Below are 24,984 nucleotides of genomic sequence, written 5' to 3' on the forward strand. Positions count from 1 at the left end.
TAAAATTCCTACTTTTAACACAAGCGTTGCTCATCAAGGTTGGCAAAATGTTGCCCTGTGTGTGTTTTGCTGAGAGCTGTTAAACTGCACATGCTGAGAGTGTTGCTTCTTGTACAGTGGTACCTCTACTTACGAATTTAATGCGTTCCGAATGCACATTCGTAAGTCGAAAAAAATTGTAAGTCGAATCCCATAGGAATGCATTGGGAGAAAAAATTCGCAAGTAGAAGCAACCCTATCTAAAAATTTGTAAGTAAAAAAAAAATCCTATCTAAACCGCATCCAAGATGTCAGACAGAGCTCCATTCGTAAGTAGAAACATTCGTAAGTAGAGGTACCACTGTATTGTATTTTTGTACCATGGAGTGGGTGGCACTGTGGTCTAAACCACCGAGCCTCTTGGGCTTGCAGATTGGTGCTCTGTCAACAGATTCTGCCAACCTAGCAGTTCAAAAGCACACCAGTGCAAGTTGATAAATACGTACCAGTGTGGTGGGAAGGTAAAAGGCACTTCCATGTGCTCTGGCTTCCATCACGGTGTCCCATTGCGCCAGAAGTGGTTTAGTCATGCTGACCACATGACCCAGAAAAGCTGTCTATGGACAAATGCTGGCTCCCCTGGCCTGAAAAGTGAGATGAGCGCCACACCCCATAGTCGCCTTTGACTGGACTTAACTGTCCAGGGGTCCTTTACCTTTTTATCTTTTGTTTGTATCATGCTTTAACTGCTGGGATTTCAAGGAGTATAATTGTCTCCCTTTCCCCGTTTTTTATCTTTACAACAGCCCTGCAAGGTAGCCTCATCTGAGAGTTCATAGTTAAGATAACAAAGTTTGAAACTGCACACACGTACAATATTTTTCTCCTTGTTGTCGTTTATCGATTTGTCAAGGTTGGCCAACTTTTTTATTATTATTGTTTTGGTATCTTGCAGTAGGTAACAGAATTATAAAATGTTGCATTTAAAACAAGGGGGGAGGGCTGCTTTTCTGGGATTGTACAGGTTTGTTTTTCTTTACACAATCTGTGAATGGCATGATGTGTTTGTGTGTGACTTTTCCTTCCAAGAGTTCAAGGTCATGTACATCTATCCCGCCCTTCCTGTTTGCAACAGCACTGTGAGGTAGGCCAGGCTAAATTAATATATGTGCATAAGTAGCAGTTCTTGCTAATAGATTACAGAGGGAAGAATGCAGGGGCCCCAATCCACATACAATGTACCAGGCCCAAGGAATCACATTGGCACCTGTGGCTTAGCATTATGTATGAATGTGAAGGCCACCTTCCAGCATCCTGGGTCCTCATTCCACACCTACAGTACGTAATGTCAACTTTTGGTGAATGGTCCAGGGCATTGCTAGTGGGGCTGTCCCCCAAGTGCCACCAAACTGCTCTAAAAGGCCAGAATGCAAAGCAGCAAGTGAGAGAACCCCACCCTTCCACCCCTTGCCGAGCTCTGGGCAGATCCACAATGTTCGTTGGTCCTGTGGGGTCCATTCCCATGCACTGAGATTCTGCAGGCCTGTCATGGCCACCTGAAACCACCATCCCATGCACAATTGTGGTGATTCCCAACAAGATTCACAAATAGGGAAGGAGACAAGAGCAATCTGTGGCCACTGGTCATATGTGCGCTTCTTGAAAAGTAGCGCTGAACGCCCCTGGTGTGTCTGTGTGTCTTGGAAGGTGGGGAGTTGGCGGGCAGGGGGCTTTGTGTTCTGTTGGGTGGGCAGGTGGCTCTGTGAGAGCTGTTCTGCTCTGGATGGTGGAAGAAGGCCTCATCCAGCCCACAGGACGGCTGTGCATCCGGATCCTGGCCTCAGGCCTCCTCGTCACTGAGGCTCGTCTTGGCTTCAGACAGACTGCTCTCGTCGATGTTCTCCAAGGAGTCAGCATGCTGCAGGGAGAGCTCAGCTAGGCTAATGCTGGGCAACATGTTCTGTTCTGGGTGCAACCAAGGCTTAAAGCCAGGGTCATGCTTCCGTTTCCACTCTGGGTACTTCAGCCCTGCCTTATAGATCGTCTTCATAGCCTGAAAAAGGAGAGTAAGTTGGCACTAGCTAAAAATCTGGTTGCTGACGAACATTGTGTTTCTGAAAGCAAAGACCCACTTTTACATGACCAGACAGAGGCAGCAGGCTCAGGGCTGTGGCTGAGACAGAGGTACAGTAGATCAGTGTTTCCCAACTTTGTGCCTCCAGATGTTTTCAGACTACAATTCCCATCATTCCTGACCATTGGTCTTGCTAGCTAGGGATGATGGGAGTTGTAGTCCCAAAACATCTGGAGGCACAAGGTTGGGAAACACTGTAGTAGATGACCTCTGCGGGCCTCAGGTCTCTTTGGCTCATTTAAATAATAATAATAATAATAATAATAATAATAATAATAATAATAATTTATATACCGCCCTATCCATTCTGAAAGAAATTATATACCTTATATACATTATATACCTATCCATTCTGAAGGAAATCAGCCCTGAGTGCTCACTGGAAGGACAGATCGTGAAGCTGAGGCTCCAATACTTTGGCCACCTCATGAGAAGAGAAGAATCCTTGGAAAAGACCCTGATGTTGGGAAAGATGGAGGGCACAAGGAGAAGGGGACAACAGAGGATGAGATGGTTGGACAGTGTTCTCGAAGCTACGAACATGAGTTTGACCAAACTGCAGGAGGCAGTGCAAGGCAGGAGTGCCTGGCGTGCTATGGTCCATGGGGTCACGAAGCGTCGGACACGACTAAACGACTAAACAACAATAACAACAACAACAACAACAACATATGCCGCCCTATACCTGGAGGTCTCAGGGCAGTTCACATAAAAAGATCACAGTATATAAAATCAAAATAAAATAGAATTCAGTCATGGCAGAATTTCCTGCCCTCAGAGGAGGCTGATTGGTAGAAGGAATCTCCATGCCCCTCCTAAGAGCTGTCAGTTATTTAATTCCTTTATTGGGGCACACTAGTAGTTCTCTTGAGTCTCCTTAATGTCCCCGAGCAAACAATTTGGTTGAAGGGCTAGCATGCCCATGAGGTCTAGTAAGGCAGTGGCCTCGGGCAGCAGATGTGAGCCTGAGGAACATGCTTCTTGCTTTTCCCTCCTCCACAATTGCATCACATTTTCCATAAGCGCACCCCCCTGCCGCCACACTGCCTCTGCCCATAGCTGCCAAGTCTCCCGTATTTCCCGGGAAACCCCCAATTTTCCAGCTGTTCCCAGCTGAAAAAACAGGTTTTTTTTGTTCCCCCCCCCGGTTTATTCTGGCGCGGCAGCCATTTTGGAACTGGGCGGAGCATGCTCAGAAGCGACTTTTGATGCAGCTCTGCCCAGTTCCAAAATGGCTGCAGTGTGACTTATGGCATGGCGGCCATTTTGGAACTGGGCAAAGCAGCATGAAAAGTTGCTTCTGAGCATGCTCCGCCCAGTTCCAAAATGGCGGCAGCGCTACTTCCGGTCTGCTACTTCCGGTCAGGTCCCTTATTTCTCAGACAGGAACTTGGCAGGTATGCCTCTGCCTCCTCTGTGGGCATGATTCTGCCATGGGCTCCACTACACTTGCACCGCTATGGGAGGGGCAGTGGGGGGTGGTGATGGGCCCATGGCAGTGGCAGGGAGTGCCCATGGTCTGTGTGTGTGTGTGGGGGGGGGGCGAGTAGCTGGCCCAAAAACTGCAGAGGTGTTCCATATTCCAGCTGTGCAGCAGAGCTACACTTTTTGACGGTGTGCCAATATGGACAGTTATTCCCCCCCCTCTACCAAGCCTGCTTAGCAACTTGCTTCAGTCATAGTCTGACATGGATGTGCCACACAATGCCAACTTACCTTTGGTGCCACGTACTGAGACGCTTTATTCACCACCCACTTTGGTAAGGAGCCTAAAAGCAAACCAGATTCACTCGTTACCAAAAGCTGGTGCGCGCAAGTATCTCCGCCGTGATAACTGCTGTGTTTTCCCACCGTTCCTACACGGGGAAGAGCCCAGTCTATTGTGCCCCATGGGACAGGTGTGTCACCCATCGGTGTGGGTCCTTTGGCTAGCCTTTGCTATCCTGCAAGGCTCCTCTCCCCAAAGCACACCCACCAGCCCCACACCTGAGATGCAGGGTGCAGATAGAGACGTGGCTGAATTGGCTGCACAATCAAGTTCAACTGATGGTGGCGAGTTCAGGATCGGCTGAGTGAGCAGGTCCTTCTTGTGGAATTTGATCAACACAGCCAATTCCTGCAGAGAGCAGGGTTAAAGCCCCCCTTCTGCACACTGGATTGCTGCCAGGCACTCGGGAAACATGGTACCAAGGGCTTCGACTCGCAAGTGATGTCATAACAACCTCAGCTGATTGCAATCTGGCTATGCCAAAAATGGCCTGCTATGCCAAAAATGGTTCCTACCTGTGTCTTAGGAAACCTCCCCTTTATTTGCTGCCCTGAACCCTCAACACTGACTTGGGCACTGCCTGGAACAATCCCCCCCTCTCAGGCTTTGTCTTTTCCCAACCACAACCTGGGTGTAAAGATGCTCACCTCGAGGGTCTACTTGGGTGAGGTAGTAAAGAATGCAGCCGCTCTTGCCCGTTGCCTTGATCAAGTAGCCGGTCTGTAGGGATACGGCCCTCACGCAGTCCTTTCGGGGCGGATACTTCTGCAGAGAAGACCCCACAGTCTAAGGCTTGGTTCATACATGCAGTCACCGACATGAGTACCCACTTGAAGGGGAACTCGTGAAGGCACTGAATCACACAATAAGCCCTTTGTGGAAACATGCTTATGCACTAAGGGCCCTCAGGTGTAGGAGCAGGGCCCATGGAGGGAGCAAAGGAGGGAAAGGAAGAAACTGCTAGAGAGCCAAACCAAGAAGCAGCAGCAGTAGCAACCCCACTGTAGAGGCTGCCAGTTCCCCATAGTGGCCAACTCAGGAAGAGGTGAGTGAGATATTCTTGCTGCAAGGCCATGGCTCAGTGCTAGAACACATGCTTTGTATTCAGGAAGCTTCAGGCAGGTCTGGAAAAGACTTGTCCGTCTCTGAAACCCCATAGAGCTGCTGCCAGCTACTCAGCCAGATAGAGCAATGGTCTGACTCTGTAGAAGGCAACTTCCTAGGTTCCTCTGAGTACGTTTCCGAGCACAATTCAAAGTGTTGGTGCTGACCTTTAAAGCCCTAAATGGCCTTGGTCCAGTATACCCGAAGGAGCGTCTCCACCTCCATCATTCTGCCCGGACACTGAGGTCCAGCTCTGAGGGCCTTCTGGCGGTTCCCTCGTTGCGAGAAGCCAAGTTGCAGGGAACTAGGCAGAGGGCCTTCTCGGTGGTGGCGCCTGCCCTGTGGAACGCCCTCCCAACAGATGTCAAAGAGGAAAACAACTACCAGACTTTTAGAAGACATCTGAAGGCAGCCCTGTTCAGGGAGGCTTTTAATGTTTAATAGATTACTGTGTTTTATTTTTCCGTTGGAAGCCGCCCAGAGTGGCTGGGGAAACCCAGCCAGATGGGCGGGGCATAAATAAATTATTATTATTATTATTATTATTATTATTATTATTATTATTATTAAGGCGTGCTTTTAATGGGGCTTAAAGGATTACAAATGAGGCAAGGGGATCGAGAAACTGGCATAGCTGAGAGAAGGGGGTTGAAGAAGGAGGAATTCTGTGTCTCTGCACGAGCAAAGGAAGAGAAGGGATGGGGTGAAACTAAACCCCTGCTCTGCACCCCTTTCCTCTTCCTTGCCAGCAGGGTACCAAGCCAGGGGTGGCATTCATCCCCGCTTCCCATTCTGAACTGCAAGCAAGCACCACCCAAGTATCAGTTGCAAGGAGCTGAGAGCATGTGGCTCACTGGATGTTTGACACTGTAGTTGATGATCATGTAGTCGTGGCCAAGGGGCAGCCAGGAGCGCAAGGTAACAAAGTCCCTATTCTTCAGAGGACTTGGGCACCTCCCTGAAAGAGAAAAAATGTGGTTAGCAAGAACATACTGAAATTAAAACCCCAGGAGAAAATAATGCATAACTAGAGACCTTGCTTATAGGACACGGTTCCCCCCCCCATCTATTCTGGGGACATAACACTGGCCTACAGAGACGATTGTGATTATATATGCCATGTGTTTTGAGTGTTTTGAATAGCATAAATATAAATACGAAGCATTAATGAAGCAGCTCCAGTGTGTGTACCTGGATCTATCCGCCCCCCTTGCTAAACATTTTGCTGATCTGAGCAGCAAAGTATTCACCGTAAGTTCTACCTCAGCCATTCCTTCCCCAATGCAGTCATACTTGCCCATTCAGAATCCCACATTCAAAGAAGGAATGCCATGTTTGCATGCCATGTTTCAGGCAGACATTAGTTGAGCAAATACTCATTTTATTTAATGTGCATGGCAGAAGGTAGAATGTGGCGTTCTGCTCAGAAAACCATTCAGCTGGATGGGACCTCAGGAAATCCTCTGTTACAGCACCCCTGAGAGGTGGTCATCCAGCTACTGCTTAAAATCCTTGCTGAGTTTTTTGTTTTGATTTGGGGGATGCAAGAAGCTCAGGACTAAGAGTTTCAGTGCAGTCCTACCCATGGCTACTCAGAAAGAAGTCCTGAATTGCTCTCAGGTAAGTGGGTCTAGGATTGCAGCGGAGTAACCCAATGGCTTTCTCAAGAGACACCAACCCCCAAGCCCAGCAGCCCCTCTGGGCACAGATGGGGATGTAGCCGAGAGGCACAAGAAGTGTTTTCTTCTAGGAAGCCACATAATCTGCCAGGGGTTGCATGCCAGTCAAGCAAGGTTGCTCACAGGAGTAATATCCGACATCTGCGTTGGCAGTCAGGCGCCCAATGTCGTGGGTCTCAATCATGTTGGAGTCCCACTTCCTGCGGTAACTGGTGTCCTGTAGAACATCATAGAGCGTCTCTGGAGGCACATCACGGCAGACGATACGCATCTGTGTGGCAAGGGATTTGTGTGATCATGCACAGAAAAACTGCTAGCAAGCACAGCAGCTGTGTCATCAGTCTCTGAGGCAAAACATTTGACCAAGGGGTGGGGCAAAGGCTGGGCAGGTGAGAGGGAAATTGTAATAAAACAAGCTAAACTTCACACCCCCTGCTTTTTTCCAGGCACAGTCTGCATTTTAAAGCTCCTTTATTTGCTCCAGATTTTTCCTCACAAAAACTTGCTCTTTAAAGCTCTACCAGAGCAAACCACTAAAAACCTGAATGGATGTTTGCCCTGACTGACTGCTAAGGAGCGGGTTTTCACAGGGAAAGCTTCAGAGCAGTAGCAACAAACAAAAGAAACACGCTGGGACACGGAGCTTTCAAGCACAGATCTGTTCCTGGAAAGAATGGGGCAAAAAGTGAACGTGAATTAGCCTTCCTTTAACTTTACATGTTAATTTTCTGCATGCAGGGAGTTGAGTGTTATCTAAACTTCAGTCTGAGCAGCTGGTACAGTCCAGCAAGAGCTGCATCACGTGGCTCTTCAGATTCCATCACTTTGTTATTAGTCAGATCTTCTGTCATGATAAGACGCCTTAATCCAAAAGAAGGTCAAGTGCACTTAGACCAAGCTTTTCTCTTCAGTTGGCGTAGCTCAAACAATCCGTCACAAGCAAATGTGTGGAGCAGCAGTCCATTTGGGACACAAGCAGATAACTTGGGGGAGAGGTCAATTGTGTGCTAAGAAAACCTGGATTCTGAAACTTTAAAGATTATGCAAAATCAGTAAAATGGCAGCTACGTGGACATTTTGTGTGATTTATTAATATAAGTGGATTTTGTTTATTTCGTTTAGCATCTGCTGGTGTTGAACATACCGGTATAACCTCTCACAACCCCAAAGGTTTTACTCTCAGTTGTGAGGTGCGGTGCAATAGCCCCTGCATCCGACGTCTTTGCTTCCTGCAATTATATACCACCTTCCCCTTGAGGAACCCAAGGTGGTTTACCAGTTTAAAACACACACACACACACACACACACACACACACACACACACACACACACACGAACAGTATAAACTGTAGAGCCACATAGTCCTCTCAGGTTGTCTGGTGGTGGTGCAAGTGTCCTGGCCTGGGCCTCCCTGCCTGAGTTTCTTAAGGTCTTTCTTGCATGTTGCAGCTCTGAGCTTCCAGTTCCCAAGGAGACGGAGAATCCCAAAGGATGCTCCAGGAGAGAGGGAGCTGGCCTGAGAGGAAATTCCTCAGCCGCTGCTTGAGGGTCTGCATCTTGAACACATCATCCAGGCATTGGAATTTGGGGGGGGGGGCATCCACCATACCTGCCAAGTTGCTGTTGGAGAAATAAGGGACCAGGCTGAAAGTAGCAGACCGGAAGTAGCGCTGCCGCCATTTTGGAACAAAAATATATATCCGTTTTTTCAGCTAGGAACAGCTGGAAAAACGGGGATTTCCCGGGGAATACGGGAGACTTGGCAGCTATGGCATCCACCCATCTCTTCATCGCCACATGTTTAAATGTTGTCGTTCAAAGAAACCCATCTATTCCCTCCACCAGCCAGGGAGCTCAAAAAGGGGCAAATTCCCAACAGACCCATAGTCAGCACACAACACCCTCAAGAAGTGACTGGGGGTTGGGGGCAACATCCTGACTGGGGGGGGCCACTCCTCTGCCACCCATTAATCCTGCAGGTAGAGAATAATGTTAAGACGCTTGGGAGTGTTCAAAGCATTTCACATACAGGGCAAGAACCCATGAGGGTTCAGCCCTCCTCAATGGCAATTCAATTTCTGTTTCAATGGATAGGCCTTTGAATACAAGGTGACCATGACTGGATGATGGCATGGTGGTGAAACCATGCAAAAAGGGAGTGAAAGAAACATGGAAATTCTCCACTAAAGGTCTGGTGGAGGCAACCAGATAATTGCCACTGAGCATTCAACTACACTAGTAAAGAGAAAGTGCTTTTATATGCATTTTGACAACAGATGGTGCTGTGGAGTCCTGCCTTTCGCCATCATAATTTCCCTTTATGAAGTTTACAATGCGTTTTCCTGAAACACTTTTTTGATGTGTCTAGATCCAGCCTGAGAAAACGATTCCAGATGTCATAAGTCTGCAGGTGGTTTCCACCCTGAACTAGAGACCGAGGACTCAGCTACATTATTAAAGAAACAGCAATTTGAATGTGCTATAAACATGCAACACCAGATGGCGACAGAGAGCAGGAAATTTTAAAACACGATTTTCCATAGAAATTCCCCCCTTTTGTTAAAACAATCTGATTTCTGACTTATTTATAGCGCCCCCCCAATGTTTAGATCCACCCCAGATTAGTGGTAACCAAAGTCATGACGACACCTGTAACTAAAGCTGTCTGTAGGATTAAGTGCCTCAGGCAGTTGGTACTTCATGGATCTCTCTATCTGCATCTATCTCAGCTCAGTTCAATGAAAGCTAAGGTGAGCAAGGTGGTATATGCTGCTCGTTATCCTGTTCTCATTTTTAATTAAATACTAGCCAGATGCTGAATGAAAAGAGCTATCCCTTTTTTATACTGCCTTTTCTCTTTTTTATTCTTATTTTCATGTTGGTATTCATGTACAGAAGAGCTCATATTATTCCACCAGCAATCTACGCACAAATGGGGGTGGGGTGGAGGTAGGGGGGCTTTCGCTGTTTGGAGATGAGACGTCCAGATGCCCAAGCTCCTTTGTCTGCCTCTGCACAGGGATTATTTAGTCCAGCAGAGGAATATTTCAGATGTGTGTAATCTGAAGGGCCTTCCACCAACTGTGGCTGGTTCGAGAGCTATGGCCATTCCTAGACAGGGAGAGTTTGTGTCTGCTACCCAGCCAGCCGACAGCACTTGGTGGGCACGAAGCAGGCGCCCCATGCAGGCACCCTCCAGCGTGGCACGGCTTGAGTGTTGGTTCCTCCAATGCCAGAAGAAAAGCTCTGGGCCGGGCCAGGCTGGGGGCGCCTGCTTCGTGCTCCCTCACATGGGACCAGGGCCCCTCTGGAGCACACACACACATACTGCTATGCCACTGATAGGCTGGAATTTTGATGACCATTACATCATGTGAACAGTGTGAAAACCCTCCATGTATGAGCAGCACTGGTTTCACCATCAATCTTCCCTCCCTGTCATCTACACTCTGCCCAGCCCAGTAAGGCATGAGAAAAGAAGCCATTACTGTATCTCAGAACTTTCTCTCAGCCGTACAAAAGGAATCCCTTTGAGCATTCTGCTTAGAAATTCTAGACACACTTCTTGAAAATAAATAAACTCCACCGAGCACAGTGTGACTTATTAATTATTATTTTTCAGTAAACATGTAAATCACAACTAACCGTAGGTTAAATAAAGAATCTTCGTGTACACAAGTAAACCAGGTTCCATTGTATTGATCTCTGGGCCTTTTAGATATGGAATATGTAGCACCTCAATGTCAATATGTGAGCTCAAGAAAACAATGTGTGGAGCCAGTGAGTGAAAACTGAATCAGCCTCTTTCTGAGGGCTAACCACAACTCCAAAGCTTGTGTCTTTATCTACTATCAAATCCATATACAGTGTTCAATTCCCTTATGTTTGGGCAGGGCACTCAAAAACACAGAATGAGCCTTATCTTCCTGTAAATCTATCTCAATTTATGGCCAAGATACCTGAACAGGGTTATTTCTGACTGTAAAATGTGCTTGGAGGCTAAAACAGCAGAGATCCCTCACAGAAAAAAAGAAAGAAAGGGGAAAAGAGGATGAGGAAAAGGGAATGTGAGAGCCACAAAGGATCTTCTAGCTGAATTGCAGCATTGCACATTCTGCAGCCTGGATTAATTCGAGAACTGAGCGCAGCAAGAGGGATGCTTGTTTTGGAGCCAACCTTTGCTTTGGAGTCCAGCATTCATGGGGCAGGGGCAGGAGAAGAGGCTCCTGGGCAAATCAGTGGGGGCAGAAGGGGGGTGGGCAGTGCCCCGCCATCACCCACGATTCCCAAGCCCAGGCAGGGGGCCCTGAGTGGCATTCAAGTAAGTTTTACTCAGAGCACAGCCACTGAAATGAATGTCCTGTTCACTGATTGCAATGGGTCTACTCTGAGTAAACCAGAGCTGAATGCCACTCCCTTACCTTGATTTTCTGGACAGTCTTGCTCTCCTCCTGCATTTGGGTCCACACTGCCACTCCTCCCTTGTTATACCGGCTGCTCCAGCCTTCCTGGCTTTCACACTGGTCCCGGAAAGTGTTGAAGTCGGAATCATCTGGGATGTAGGCTCTCTCTCCTTCCCCAGACATAGGTGCAGCTTCCTCCAGGGCCGGCAGGCTTTCTGAGAGAAGGAGCTGTGCCAAATGCCCACCCAGGCAAGAGAGGTTCCTGGCTGGCCACTGGGGAAGCTACGCTGGGCTCAGCGCTGCCCTGGTCACACTTCCCTCTCTTCCTTCATAACTCTCCCTCCCCAGCTCTGTCAGGGGCCTCTCTGGGCCCCCAGCCCTGATTCTGGGAGAGAAGGAACGGCAGTGCCTCCATCAATTGCATGGCGTGGGCTCTTCAGAGCCTCGACGCTCCTCTCCTGCAGAAGAGTCACGGCTGTTCCTGGCAGTGTGGATGCCTTCTCAGTCCTGCCAAAGGGCACCAGGCCCCCCTGGGAAGCTTCTGCTGTTTATGTGGATAATCTGTAAGTGCACAAATACACCCAGAGAGCCCATTTCAGTGTTCTATCCCCAGTATTCTCCAGTGTCTCCTCGCATGCCTCTTTCCTATCCCTCTCCTAATTTCTGCTTCTCTTAACCTGCCTCTCACTTTGCCGCACTGAGTTGCAGAACCAGCTGGGCACTTGCCAGCAGCAGCAGCAGCAGCAGCAACAGCAGCCGCTGGGTTCGGTTCTGCAGATGGTTAATGTGATGGCCTTGTTAATGCAGGATGCAGTCTAACCCTGCAATGGAACAGTTGTGGGGGAGCTAGAGAAAATTCTAGATTGTGGAATAGGGATTCTGGAACAGGGAGCAGGTTGTGGGGATTGCCTCACACTGGCCGTTCTCTCTTGGCATTACATTCTGAGGCAAAAAGGACATTCCAGATGTACTGGAGCATAAAGGGAGGGGTTTTCAAACTGTAACTTCTTCAGCCGTGACAAAGCTAGAATGTTGTGTTCGGAGCTTTCACAATGCTGTGGCCTTGTTGTTAGAGATACGGATGCACCCGATCCGGGAAGAGGAGCTCCCCTACTCCCACTTCAGATCTGAGTGTAACAAGGCAGGGGGCAGTAAGGGACCCCCCCCCCATCTCAAAAGACCCTTGAACCAAGGTTCCCCTGCTAACAGCCCAGCAAGACAAGTTTTGCTTGCACAATATTAATCACAATTTTCACAATATCACGATACTAATCACACTGAGAAATCGCAACAAGCAGAAGACAGGGCTATCCAATAACTAGCAAACTCGTTTGTTGTTGTTTAGTTGTTTAGTCGTGTCCGACTCTTCGTGACCCCATGGACCATAGCACGCCAGGCACTCCTGTCTTGCACTGCCTCCCGCAGTTTGGTCATCCGAACTGAATTCGCCCATTCCCTTCCATTTTAGTTCACTGATGCCCAGGATGTCAATATTTATTCTTGCCATCTCATTTTTGACCACATCCAGCTCACCATCATCCATGGTTCTTACATTCCAGGTTCCTATGCAATATTTTTCTTTACAGCATCGGACTTTCCTTTCGCTCCCAGGCATATCCGCAACTGAGCGACCTTTCAGCTTTGGCCCAGCCGCTTCATCAGCTCTGAATCTACTTGTACTTGTCCTCCGCTCTTCCTCAGTAGCATGTTGGACGCCTTCCGACCTGAGGGGCTCATCTTCCAGCGTCATAACTTTTATATGCCTGTTGTCTTCGTCCATGGAGTTTTCTTGGCAGGGATACTGGAGTGGCTTGCCAGTTCCTTCTCCAGGTGGATCATGTTTAGTCAAAACTCTCCACTATGACCTGTCCATCTTGGGTGGCCCTGCATGGCATAGCTCATAGCTTCTCTGAGTTATTCAAGCCCCTTCGCCATGACAAGGCATTGATCCATGAAGGGGAGCAAACTCGTTTAGGTGGTGATAAGGGTATTTTGAGAAACATTTCAATAGTAGTATGTGTATGTATGTATGTATGTATGTATATATATATATATATATATATATATATATATATATATATATATATATATATGGTGCATATCCACAACAGACCTCAGGTTTCTGGAACTTATAGTGAGCAGGGAAGCAGTGATTGAGTGGAGGGGGCAGCACAGTGCATCATCCTGTAGCCTGGATGGAGGCATAAACTTCAAAGCACTCATGTGTGGACAAAGATGCACGAATGCACACATGGAAACAGCCCAGGTATGCAGTTACACCCTGCTGTGGACACAGCCTAAACTCCACCATGTTCAAGGATTTCCAGGCATGTGTGCCCAGGACTACATCTGAAGTTGCATACAGTATTTGCATTTCAAGGGAAGCCTGGGATTGCCCCAGAATAATAATAATAATAATAATAATAATAATAATAATAATAATAATAACAACAACAACAATTTATACCCCACCCATCTGGATGGGTTTCCCCAGCCACTCTGGGAGGCTTCCAACAGAAATATTAGAAGACACTAATTTCTTAAAGATTAAAAGCTTCCCTAAACAGGGCTGCCTTCAGATGTCCTCTAAAAATCTGGTAGTTATTTTTCTTTTTGACATCTGGTGGGAGGGCGTTCCACAGGGTGGGTGCCACTACCGAGAAGGCCCTCTGCCTGGTTCCCTGTAACTTGGCTTCTCACAGCGAGGGAACCACCAGAAGGCCCTCGGCACTGGACCTCAGTGTCCGGGCAGAGCGATGGAGGTGGAGACGCTCCTTCAGGTATACTGGATTGAGGCCGTTTAGGGCTTTAAAGGTCAGCACCAACACTTTGAATTGTGCTCGGAAATGTACTGGGAGCCAATGCAGGTCTTTCAAGACCGGTGTTATGTGGTCTCGGCGGCTGCTCCCAGTCACCAGTCTAGCTGCCGCATTCTGGATTAATTGTAGTTTCCGGGTCACCTTCAAAGGTAGCCCCACGTAGAGCGCGTTGCAGTAGTCCAAGCGAGAGATAACTAGAGCATGCACCACTCTGGTGAGACAGTCTGTGGGCAGGGAGGGACTCAGCCTGCGTACCAGATGAAGCTGGTAGACAGCTGCCCTGGACACAGAATAAACCTGTGCCTCCATGGACAGCTGTGAGTCCAAAATGACTCCCAGGCTGCGCACCTGGTCCTTCAGGGGCACAGTTACCCCATTCAGGACCAGGGAGTCCCCCACACCTGCCCACCTCCTGTTCCCCACAAACAGTACTTCTGTCTTGTCAGGATTCAACCTCAATCTGTTAGCTGCCATCCAACCTCCAACCGCCTCCAGGCACTCACCCAGCGTAGAGGCTTCCCTTGCAGTGCAGCTGGGGAGGGGGTGAACCATGGGCAGGGGGAGAAAGGGTTAAACTCTCTCAAACAAACGCACCTGCTCAGGATCCTGAAACTGCTTGGGCTCCCCTAAGACTGCTAACTGCATGCATCACAAAGCAGGCATTTCCCAGGCCCTGGCAATAGGCTCATTACTTGCTATTTTTCTTTCTTTCTTTTTCTTTTTTAAAAAGATTACTTTCAGAGAAAAGGGCTAATATGGAAGCAACTGAAGATAATAAAACATTCACTTTCTGTGCCAAAGGCAGGGTGTTACTTCAATAATGCTGTTGCTAATTCTAGGATATCTCCTGCAGGTAGCACCTGTGCTGAGTGCAGACTCCAGAGAAACACAAAAGATGCTTAATACAGCCGCCACGAGGCATAGATTTGGTGAGGATATTGCCTGCAAGCGCTGCTTTTCTTGCGATGACAAATTGCTTAATGAATGTCCAAGCCAAGTGCTTTGCACAGATTGCTCGTAGGCTGTGGAAGAACAAAACTCGCGTTTCACAAAAGACTTGGAGCTCATTGCAAAAAATAAAAAATATCACAGCAATACACACATCCAAGATGATTAATTGGACCTGTTTTGGGTTTTCCCCCCAAATAATACAGCTTCCCGGCTTAAACCTGTTTTAAACCTTGTGAGAAATAGTAATACCGGAAAAATTCAAAGGAGGAGGAGAACTTTTCCATCTGCTTGTTCTGCTTCTAATTGCCACATTGTTTGCCTGGGGTTTCTGTAATTAACTAGACAGCCCTTCTAGTATACTATACAATCCACAAACCAGAAGACGAGAAACCATACACTGCTCTATGTTTTAAGACCTGATTTTCCAAACCCAAATTACGTATTTAAGGTTGGGGGAATCTTTTCCAGTCTGAGGGCCACATTTCTCCATGAGCTGCCTTCCAAGGGCTACATGTGGTATTCTTAGGAACATATAATTGTAGAGCTGGAAGAGAACCTGAGGGTCATTTAGTCCAACCCCCTGCAATGCAGGAAACTCAGATAAAGCATCCATGACAGGTGGCCCTCCAACCTTTGCTGAAAAACCTCCAAGGAAGGGGAGTCCACCACCTCCCAAGGGAGACCGTTCCACTGTCAAACAGCACTGACTGTCAGAAAGTTCTTCCTGATGTTTAGTCGGAATTGTGGGATGGAACACTGGGGCAGACAAGTCACAACAGTTCCTAGAGTGTCCACTAAGAGGGACTCACCTGGGGAAACACCTGACTAAGTTCCTGTTCCTCCAGATATGCAGATGAGATGGATTAGCTGGCAGACAAAAGCCCCTAGCCAGCAGCCATTCTCTCTCTTAGCCTTTTCTCCTTCAACGGGAACACATCTCCAGAGAATCTCCAGTTAGGATGGTTCTCCCTCTTGGCCTGCTGCCAAGAGAGAGACCAAATGGAGCCTCACTTTACTAAGTAGTCTCCACATGTACATATTTGTAACTTTTCTACGCAAGCCTGCCTTTCTGAGATTATGCTGTTAACTCAAGATGTCATGTGAGTAAACTCGATCTTATTTTAATACTATTGTGTCATGTATTTCTTTTAAGAGGGACAAAGGGGATTTGCCAGGAAGTATAATATTGAAGTATAATATTGTTGCAGAGGTTCTAGCAAACCTAACGCTCACGGTTTGCTGCGCACAAAAGGGGAATGTCACTCTGCTGATATTGGAAGCTTGCTAACACAGGCTTGGATAGGCTCTATCTAATAATATATCCTAATCCACATCTCTAACATTCCCACAGGAATCTCCTTTCTTGTAAATTAAAGCCATGGGTTTGAGTCCTGCCCTCCAGAACAGGGGAAGACAAGCTTGCTCCCTCTTCCACTTGACAGCCCTTGAGATATTTGAATATGGATATCATGTCTCTTTTCTGTCTCCTCTTCTCCAGGCTAAACATACCCAACTCCTTCTTGGCTTCCAGAACCTTGATCATCTCCGTTGCCCTCCTCTGCACACATTCTAGCCCATTGACATCCTTCTTAAATTGTAGCACCCAGAACTGGACATGGAACTCCTGGCATATTTTCTGCCCTAGATCCTTGATAACTGCTGTCCCTTGGAGTAGACAGTTCTGGGTTAGACGGACCAATATTCTGACTTAATAGAAGGCAGCTTCACATTATCCCTGAAACTGCATTGGATTTGAGATCATTTTAAAATATGAAATTGTTTTATATGCTTTTATTGATAAATTGCTTTGAGATTATTCATAAATGGAATGGAATAAACACACACACACACACAGACACACACACACAGTATTATGGAAGGCTTAGGAGAACACTGGCAGTCATAATCTTTATTGCTTAAATAAAAATGAAACCATCATTGTCAGGCATGTCTAGAAAGAACAGCAAATGGCACTGCCATCTAGTGGCTAAGTCACAGTTAGGTTTTGCGACAACGTTTACCAAACATTTTGGAAAGTGTCCTACAAATTTCAGCCAAGGATGAAGACCAAACAAGGGAAGCATGGGGTGCCTATGATTACATATCCCAGTCATCTCTGCTTTTGTTCCGGAGAAGAGAAAAAAAGAAATCCAGGAGATCTAATCATGGCACAGCAATTTACATCTGAAAAAAGCTCTGCAAGCAGTTTACAAACATCAGTAATAAGGCAGTCCCTCTCCTCAGGCTTACAACAACAACAAAAGAAGAAGGTAAGAGGTTACGAGATCAGAGGGGGGAAAGCAAAAACATTTATATACTGCTTTTCAGCCCCACCCAAGTCTCCCCCCAATAGAAAAGAACAATAAAATCATTTTTTAAGAAACCGAACTTTTTAAAAGCAGTATCATCATGAACAAAACTCTGGAAATAAAGGCAGTATAAAAGGTCCCAGCTCCTGCCCACCTAGCAGTTCGAAAGCACATCCAAGTGCAAGTAGATAAATAGGGACTGCTCCGGCGGGAAGGTAAACGGCGTTTCTGTGCGCTGCTCTGGTTCGCCAGAAGCAGCTTTGTCATGTTGGCCACATGACCCGGAAGCTGTCTGCGGACAAACGCCGGCTCCCTCGGCCTATAGAGTGAGATGAGCGCCGCAACCCCAGAGTCGGACACGACTGGACCTGATGGTCAGGGGCCCCTTTACCTTTAAAAGGATAGAACAGAATGGGAAAAGGCCATGATGGCAATCAAGTCCCACCCCCTGCCCAATATAGGAGGGCAATGCAGGATGCAACTTCTGAGTGTCTCCAGCGAAGGCGAGGTGAGCCCTTTCCAAAGCAGGTCCCTTCCACTGTTGAGCTGTAGGAAGTTTCTTCTTCTCTTCAGCTGAAGTCTACTTCATTGTGGTTTTCATCCATGGGCTCTAGTCCTGCCCTGTAGAACCACTGGTGGAGGAAGAGGAGTGGGGGGGGGGACAGGCGCCAGCCCCGCCCCGCCTGCTCTCCGCCCCCCCCCCAGTGCTGAAGTATGAAGCTCTGCCACTGTGTGGAACATGCCTGCTCCACCTGCTGAATGACAGCCCTTCAAGATATTTGAAGGCCACAATCATAGCTCTCCTTAAAAGTCTCGTCTCCTGGCTTAAATAGCACTTCAAAATCGTTGACCATCTTGACCTCCCTCCTCTGGACACGGCCTTTAAAATGCAACCCTTGAAGCTGGATGCAATGCTCCAGATGAAGCCTGACCAACCCAGAATGAAGTTGAACAATTGCTTCTCATGATCTGGAGCGGAGTGTCTGGTTTGACCTCCGAGGACCCAGTGTCTGGCTAATCAGGTCAGGGCTAATCAGGACAGCTATTTTCTGGGGCAGGGAAAACATTGCCCAAAATTTCCAGGTAGCCCCACTTCCTGGAATGTCTTGTGATATGATTTGTCACCATGCCTGAGCTGGTAGGAAGCCTTTTAAAGGTAAAAAAGCAAAGGGGGAAAATGGCCACCTCCTCTTCCGAAAAGCCTAGAGACCTTTCTCTCTTCCCCTGCACCATAATTTTTCAAAAGGGCTTCGTTTTGTCCTTCCCACCCCAACGATTGGTCAAGAGACATTTCTTCCACAGCCCGAACTTCAAAGTGCAATTTATTCACACAGAGGCCTCAAATCACCTCCTCCTCATAAATGATGGCATATCAGGGAATTCTCCAGCTGTTTCCCTGCCTCTCCTGGACTATGAGTCATCTGCCTAACCAAAGGTAAGGCCAAGCTGGCATTCATGAGTTATGTATGTCTTGGAAGACATCCCTGATTTACATAACTTGACATACTGTATGCATACACTTAAAGCCTGCCACAATCTTTTAGGGAACCAAATCAGTGTTTCATAATGCCAATTAAAAAATGCAGTATTATTGCAAGAGGCAAACTCCAGCACATTCCTATACTGCACCCACCTGGGACAGCCCTGTGTAGGAGGCAAACAGCATCGTTCCCATGAGAAACTTCACATGGTGCTGAACCGGACCCATTCCCATAGCAACAATTCACCAGCTTTTTTTTGAACTGGAGAATTGTTGACTTAACAGTTCATGTGCTTAGCCATAATAATAATAATAATAATAATAATAATAATAATATATTTATACCCCGCCCATCTGGCCGGGTTCCCCCAGCCACTCTGGGCGGCTTCCAACAAAATATTAAAATACAAAAATCCATCAAACATTAAAACATTAAAAGCCACTATGTTATTTCCTCCTCCTCCTCCTCTTCTTCTTCTTCTTCTTCTTCTTCTTCTTCTTCTTCTTCTTCTTCTTCTTCTTCTTCTTCTTCTTCTTCTTCTTCTTCTTCTTCTTCCAGACACCCACCCACAATTGCTTCTTTTTTAAAAAAAACTTTATTAAATTTTTATTTTTACACAACATAGCAAAATATCCCAAAATAACAATACAAAATAAACATAGAATAATATAATAACAGGATATTCCCAAGTAAAATACAATCCCTCCTCTCCTGATTTTTGCCCTCCCCCTCCTGATTTCCCTCACCGATATACGATCTCATTTAATCTTACCTATAAATTTTCTGTTGCGTTATATAAATTATATTTGTTAATACTTCCCCTTCCTGTACAATATTTTCCTCCTTGTGAGCTTAACCCTTACGTGCTCACGCTTGATTAGCTGACATTTCCATATTTTGCCATGTACACTTCTACCATTTTCCATTCTTCCTTCAGCTTCTGGATAGAACCCCCTCTTATAATTACAGTCAATTTTACCATTGCCATATATCCATACAGTTTAGATCTCCACTCCGGTATTTCTGGTATCACTTCTGTTTTCCAATGACTTGCCACGCCCACAATTGCTTCTTCATGTCTTTTCTCAGGAGGTAGTGTCATGTACCTGTTTGGGGATGGAACTGGTTAGTGAACTTTTTTTGCCAAATTGATCAGGCCTGAGACACACAGTTCAGGAATCTTTCTCTGCAAAAGGGAATGCAAGGATGCCAGGACAAATGCAACCCCACAATCTGGGGTGTTTCTTTGCAAGAGAATATTAAAAACAAATAACCAGACCAAAAATGAAGGTTCAGAGCTTTTTTATCATCTAAAACCAATATTACACAGTTTGAGACCTTCTTCTTTGTGAAGAAAAAGTCATGTAAGAGACTTTTGGTATGAAGGGAGTACCCTGCTAGCTAGCGCATTAACCCTAATCCACCCGCCCCAAGGGCAGGGAATTTGTTGTTGTTGTTGTTTAGTCGTTTAGTCGTGTCCGACTCTTCATGACCCCATGGACCATAGCACGCCAGGCACTCCTGTCTTCCACTGCCTCCCGCAGTTTGGTCAAACTCATGTTCGTAGCTTCGAGAACACTGTCCACCCATCTCGTCCTCTGTCGTCCCCTTCTCCTAGTGCCCTCCATCTTTCCCAACATCAGGGTCTTTTCCAGGGAGTCTTCTCTTCTCATGAGGTGGCCAAAGTATTGGAGCCTCAGCTTCACGATCTGTCCTTCCAGTGAGCGCTCAGGGCTGATTTCCTTCAGAATGGATAAGTTTGATCTTCTTGCAGTCCATGGGACTCTCAAGAGTCTCCTCCAGCACCATAATTCAAAAGCATCAATTCTTCGGCCATCAGCTTTCTTTATGGTCCAGCTCTCACTTCCATACATCACTACTGGGAAAACCATAGCTTTAACTATACGGCAAGGTGATGTCTCTGCTTTTTAAGATGCTGTCTAGGTTTGTCATTGCTTTTCTACACAAACAGAAAGAGGGTCTTGGCCAGGAAACTTCAAAAATAAGAAAAATAGGTAAGGTGGGAGAACATGCAGCTGGACCGTGCTGGAACACAGCTCCAGTACCTCTTGCCCCACTGCGCCTCTGACTCACGAGAAGACCCTTTCAGGAGTGCAAAGGGGACGTCCTCCATGGGCTCTGGAGAGGGTCTTCTTATGACTCAGAGGTGCAGCGAGGCTTTGATGAGGCTCTTCAGCCTCCTGGCTAACAGCTGATGTGTGGGAAGAAGCCACCCTGTGCCTCAGCTCGCAAGCCGCCCTGCCTCTCCGGCTGGCACACTCAAGCAGGAGGGACAGGGCAGCTTGCAGAACTGAGGCGCAGAGAGGTCTCTTTTCTGCCCATCCACTGCTGAAACTTGCCCTTCAAGAACCTATCAGTACTTTGAGCAGCACTGGACAGCTGGGCCTAGCCACCATTTTTATTTCCCATAATGCCCTGCAATACAGCAACATCAGAAGCAGTGTAGGAAATTCAAATGTGGTAAGAAGACCCCACCCCACCCCAGCCAGAGCCGGCCCTAGATATTTTGCTGCTATACTAGCCAAGAATTGGAAGACCCAAGAATTACCAACAGCGGACGATTGGCAAATGTAAATGATGGAGTATATGGAATTGGCTGAGTTGACCGGGAGAATCCGCGACCGGGGAGAAGAAGCGACAGAAGAAGATTGGAAAGATTTCAAAATGTATTTTAAAAAAATATGGTAAAATTGTATATTGAGATTAGATTTAGAAGTTTATAGAAACTGCGGGTTTGGGAATTATGTGACGTAAATTGATATATGAGAGATTTGAAACCATCAGGAGTTTTAAATAATGAATTGGAAATTGCTAAAGATAAAGGAGTATAGAACCGCAGACGGAGGGATCTCGAGGAAGTCCCCCCCTTATATAATGTTAAAAGAAAAGGATTTTTCATTTGGATTTTTGTATTTGTCTTTTTAATGTTGTTTTCTTGTGTTTATTGTTATTTTTATATTGTGCTGTTGCTTTTGTAGTAAAATCAATAAAAATTAATATATATATATACATATACATATACATATATATATATATATATATATATATATATATATATATATAAAGATATTTTGCTGCTAGAGGCAAAGCAGAATTGCTGCCCTCCCCACTGATATGTGCCCTCTTTGTGCCTACGGTCACCTGCCGTCAGTCAGAGTGGCGGTTGCAGGTGGGTAGCAGGCACAGAGTGGAGGAGGCTGCAGCCAACAAGAGTAGGGGGTGCTCCATAGAGGCTGGATCTGCCGCCCCTCTCATATTTCTGGAGCCGGTCACATTGAGGCAATTACCTCACAGTGGGTGGTTTCTGTCCCCTGCATCGCTATTGTCTGCCTTTGCCAAAGCAGCCCACCTAACAGAGGCATGTGGCCACAGGATATCACTCTGCCCTGGGACCCCTCAAACCTATAGCTGAGCCAGATCACTTTTATGTTTTGCCAAATTCCTAGTCAGCTCTCTGGTGGCATCAAATAAATGTTATGTAGCTGTGGCTATGGCAATGGTTTGCTGGCGCCTCTTTCAATGTCACATATACCGGAATGAGAAATAGAAATAAGCCTGTATAGTTTCCCCACCGATATAAAATTAGTATTTTTCTCTTAGAGAAATATTAAATGTTTGGGAAGCTCTTTTTCTTCAAAGATGGCAATTTTTGCAATTTATATTTGGCCACTTGGTGTCGTCCAAGTGCCATGAAGGAGAACAAAATGGAGTCCCCTTTTCTGAAAACTAAAAAGACTGGGGGCTGTAAATTTCAAACCTCACAGAAAGAACACGGCACGTCCCTTCCTGGCTAGCTGGCATCCATGATAATCTCCACCTTGTAACCCATGACTTAAGCATGTTGGTCATCTCCCTTCAAGTTTGCTATGTGTGCTTTGCTTCTCAGACCAATTATGAATCCTTGAACTGAAAATTAAAGCTAACTGGTTGCTATAAACCTTCATTTGCTTCCATAGCACATGCCTCTCCTTCCCACTGGATGCTTCTCAAAGCAGCAGTCTGAAAACAGGCTGTGTAGCTGTGGCTGATTCAATATTGTGAATCAATCTAATAGCTTTGCCTGAAGCCCACTGTACCTCACAAGCCCACTGACAGTGTCTAGATGGGGGGGAAAGCCACTGTAAATATCTAGTCTTTGTAAATGAGTCTCATCGTCTTTGTTTCATGCTTCATTTCCCGCACAAGCTGAGCTCATGGTTTCTGAATCAGAGTCCAAAGGAAAATAAAAGAAAACAGGATATTGGAGGGCACTCCAGCCTGGTATGTATCTCATTCGATTTATGTCCTGCTCAGCTTGTGTGGATGGCCAATGGATGGTCATCCCTCCATCATGTTATCTCGGCTTCAGTGAGATAATTTCATTGCTTGTTTCCTTTCTCAGGCCATCCCGAAAGACGCCCACGCCTGTATCTGTTTATTTGAACCAAGAACCATTACAATGCCAACGCAGTGTAGCTAATTATCTTCCAGGGGTGGTGAGGGTTACTGTAGCAGACTCTAAGCCCTCTAAGTGCAGGGTTACTTATGGGGCCCCTTGTGGCAGGAGTGGCTCTGTGGGACAGGGGGGAGGGAGAAGATGTATGTTATGTGAGTTAAAATAAGAGGTAAAGTGTAAAGATAATGATCAGCTGTTTGAATTTATGTGTAAAAAGTTTGATTTGAAATTTTAATAATAAACTGCTGTCAATAATGATGAAAAATTATGAAAATCAAGTGGGAGAGATTCAGGGAAGTCACCAAAACAATGTTAAGTAATTAAGGATTGAATTTATGAATAGTTTTTCTTTTTTCTTCTTTCTTTTCTTTTCTTTTTTTCTTTTTTCTCTTCTTTTTCTTTTCATTTTTTTTTCTTGGTAAGAAGTGTTTGGAAGTTAGCTCGGCGGTTCCGGTTTCCGCCTGCAGGAATGGCGGACCTGTTTTCCATCTCTCTGACCTTCGTAAGGAATTTGGCGGTTGCTAGGGGAGTAAATGGCAACCCCCTACCCTCTCCGGGGGTTACGGAGAGGGGCCGCTGGCCCGCGATGCCCCCAGACCCACTCCGACTGTTTTTGGAGTGGGGGGAGCTTGGGCTGAGCACTTACGACGGCCAGGACTCCCGGACGCTAATCTGCATGGCGGGGATTTCCATGGTTAAAGAAGATAATTAGGCTTAAATCTATGGACATACTTCAGAAGGAGGGGAAGAAGCGCTGTTTACTGCTGAGAATTTTAAGCTGCTGAGTGAGAGGAGTTAAAGAATGTACGGCATCTGGAAGAAGGATTGATGGGGACGGAGCGATAAGGGAAGCAAGTTTTTATTTTTTCTTCATATTGTTGCCTCGTACCTTCCCGGACGCGATGTCCTGGCTTGTTTGGAGTGAAAGAGAAGCAAAAGACTGTGTGAGTTGAACTTCATAGCTGTTGTTATTGAGCATATTTCTTAAAGATGTGAAGTTGCCGATGAGAAAAGCCCCCCCCTAGTCAGACGGAAGGAGCTCTGGACGCGTTCGGAGGATTTATGAGCTGTGACGCACTTTAAATTGGAGCAGCGACCTGAAGCTAAGTTCAGCTATAGGGCAAGGAGATCCATTAATTTACCAAGAGTTCATGGTTGGATGTTTGGGTCTCCTGCCTGAAAAAGCTGTAAATTCTATAAAGATAAATAAATCGTAAATCTTCATGGCTATGAGAGAAAATGAAAGTGATTTGAGCCTTTCAAGATGGCGCTGCTACTTCGTCGCAACAGGGAGCTCCACTAAGAAGATTTATGGGGAGGCTGGACTGATTAACTCACACAGGAGAAAGAACATCTGTGAAACTTCGTTTGATATTTATCTCAGCAGCTGGAACAATCGGATGAAAGTGGAAAACACCTATGTGACTGTAAGGGGAAGATTTGGAATATTATGAGCTTGGAGGACGATTTGAACTTTAGAAATAAGACGGCAGTGGACAGTTGCGAGGAATTCCCAATTTCTTGAAGCATGGGAACCCAAAAATAAATTATTCAGATGATTTGGCATAACATTCGGTTTGATTGATATATATATGTGTATAATTTGAAATATTGAATGTGATATAATTGGTTTTAATTGGAAAATTAATAAAAATATTTTTTTTTTAAAAAAAATGGAAGTTAGCTCGGCGGATACCCAGCCCTATCTTCCCTTGTTATCCCGAGGCCCACTGGTGGCAGGAGTGGGATCTGGGGGGGGGGAGGGAGGGGAGAAACCCAGCTATAAAATGGTTCGCCTTCAACTATTCGCCCCGCATGGAGTTCTCTTGTGGCAGGAGGGGCCTCGTGAGGGGTGGTGGAAGAGGGTGGCTGATTATGATTATGTATCTTCTGTGTCTAT

At 46.3% G+C, this 24,984-nt stretch overlaps 1 protein-coding gene across 1 annotated transcript; it reads right to left on the bottom strand.

The window, feature by feature from the left end:
- Positions 1–869: 869 nt before the first annotated feature.
- Positions 870–11,767, bottom strand: LOC118079345 (START domain-containing protein 10). Its single transcript, XM_035103478.3, has 6 exons — positions 11,087–11,767; positions 6,788–6,935; positions 5,840–5,943; positions 4,529–4,646; positions 3,830–3,882; positions 870–2,032 (listed from the first exon to the last, which is right to left on the bottom strand). The coding sequence occupies exons 1-6, from the start codon at positions 11,249–11,251 to the stop codon at positions 1,820–1,822; spliced, it is 801 nt and encodes a 266-aa protein (XP_034959369.3). The 5' UTR covers positions 11,252–11,767; the 3' UTR covers positions 870–1,819.
- Between the last annotated feature and the right edge of the window lie 13,217 nt (positions 11,768–24,984).

This window comes from Zootoca vivipara, chromosome 8 (assembly GCF_965207765.1).
Source record: "Zootoca vivipara chromosome 8, rZooViv2.hap1.1, whole genome shotgun sequence".
NCBI lineage: Eukaryota > Metazoa > Chordata > Lepidosauria > Squamata > Lacertidae > Zootoca > Zootoca vivipara.

Coding starts and splice junctions, on each gene's coding strand:
- LOC118079345 (XM_035103478.3), bottom strand. CDS start 11,251: ATGTCTGGGGAAGGAGAGAGAGCCTACATCCCAGATGATTCCGACTTC. Junction 5,944..6,787: donor AGATGTCGGATATTACTCCT/GTGAGCAACCTT, acceptor TTTCTCTTTCAG/GGAGGTGCCCAAGTCCTCTG. Junction 4,647..5,839: donor ACTACAGTGTCAAACATCCA/GTGAGCCACATG, acceptor TCTTCTCTGCAG/AAGTATCCGCCCCGAAAGGA.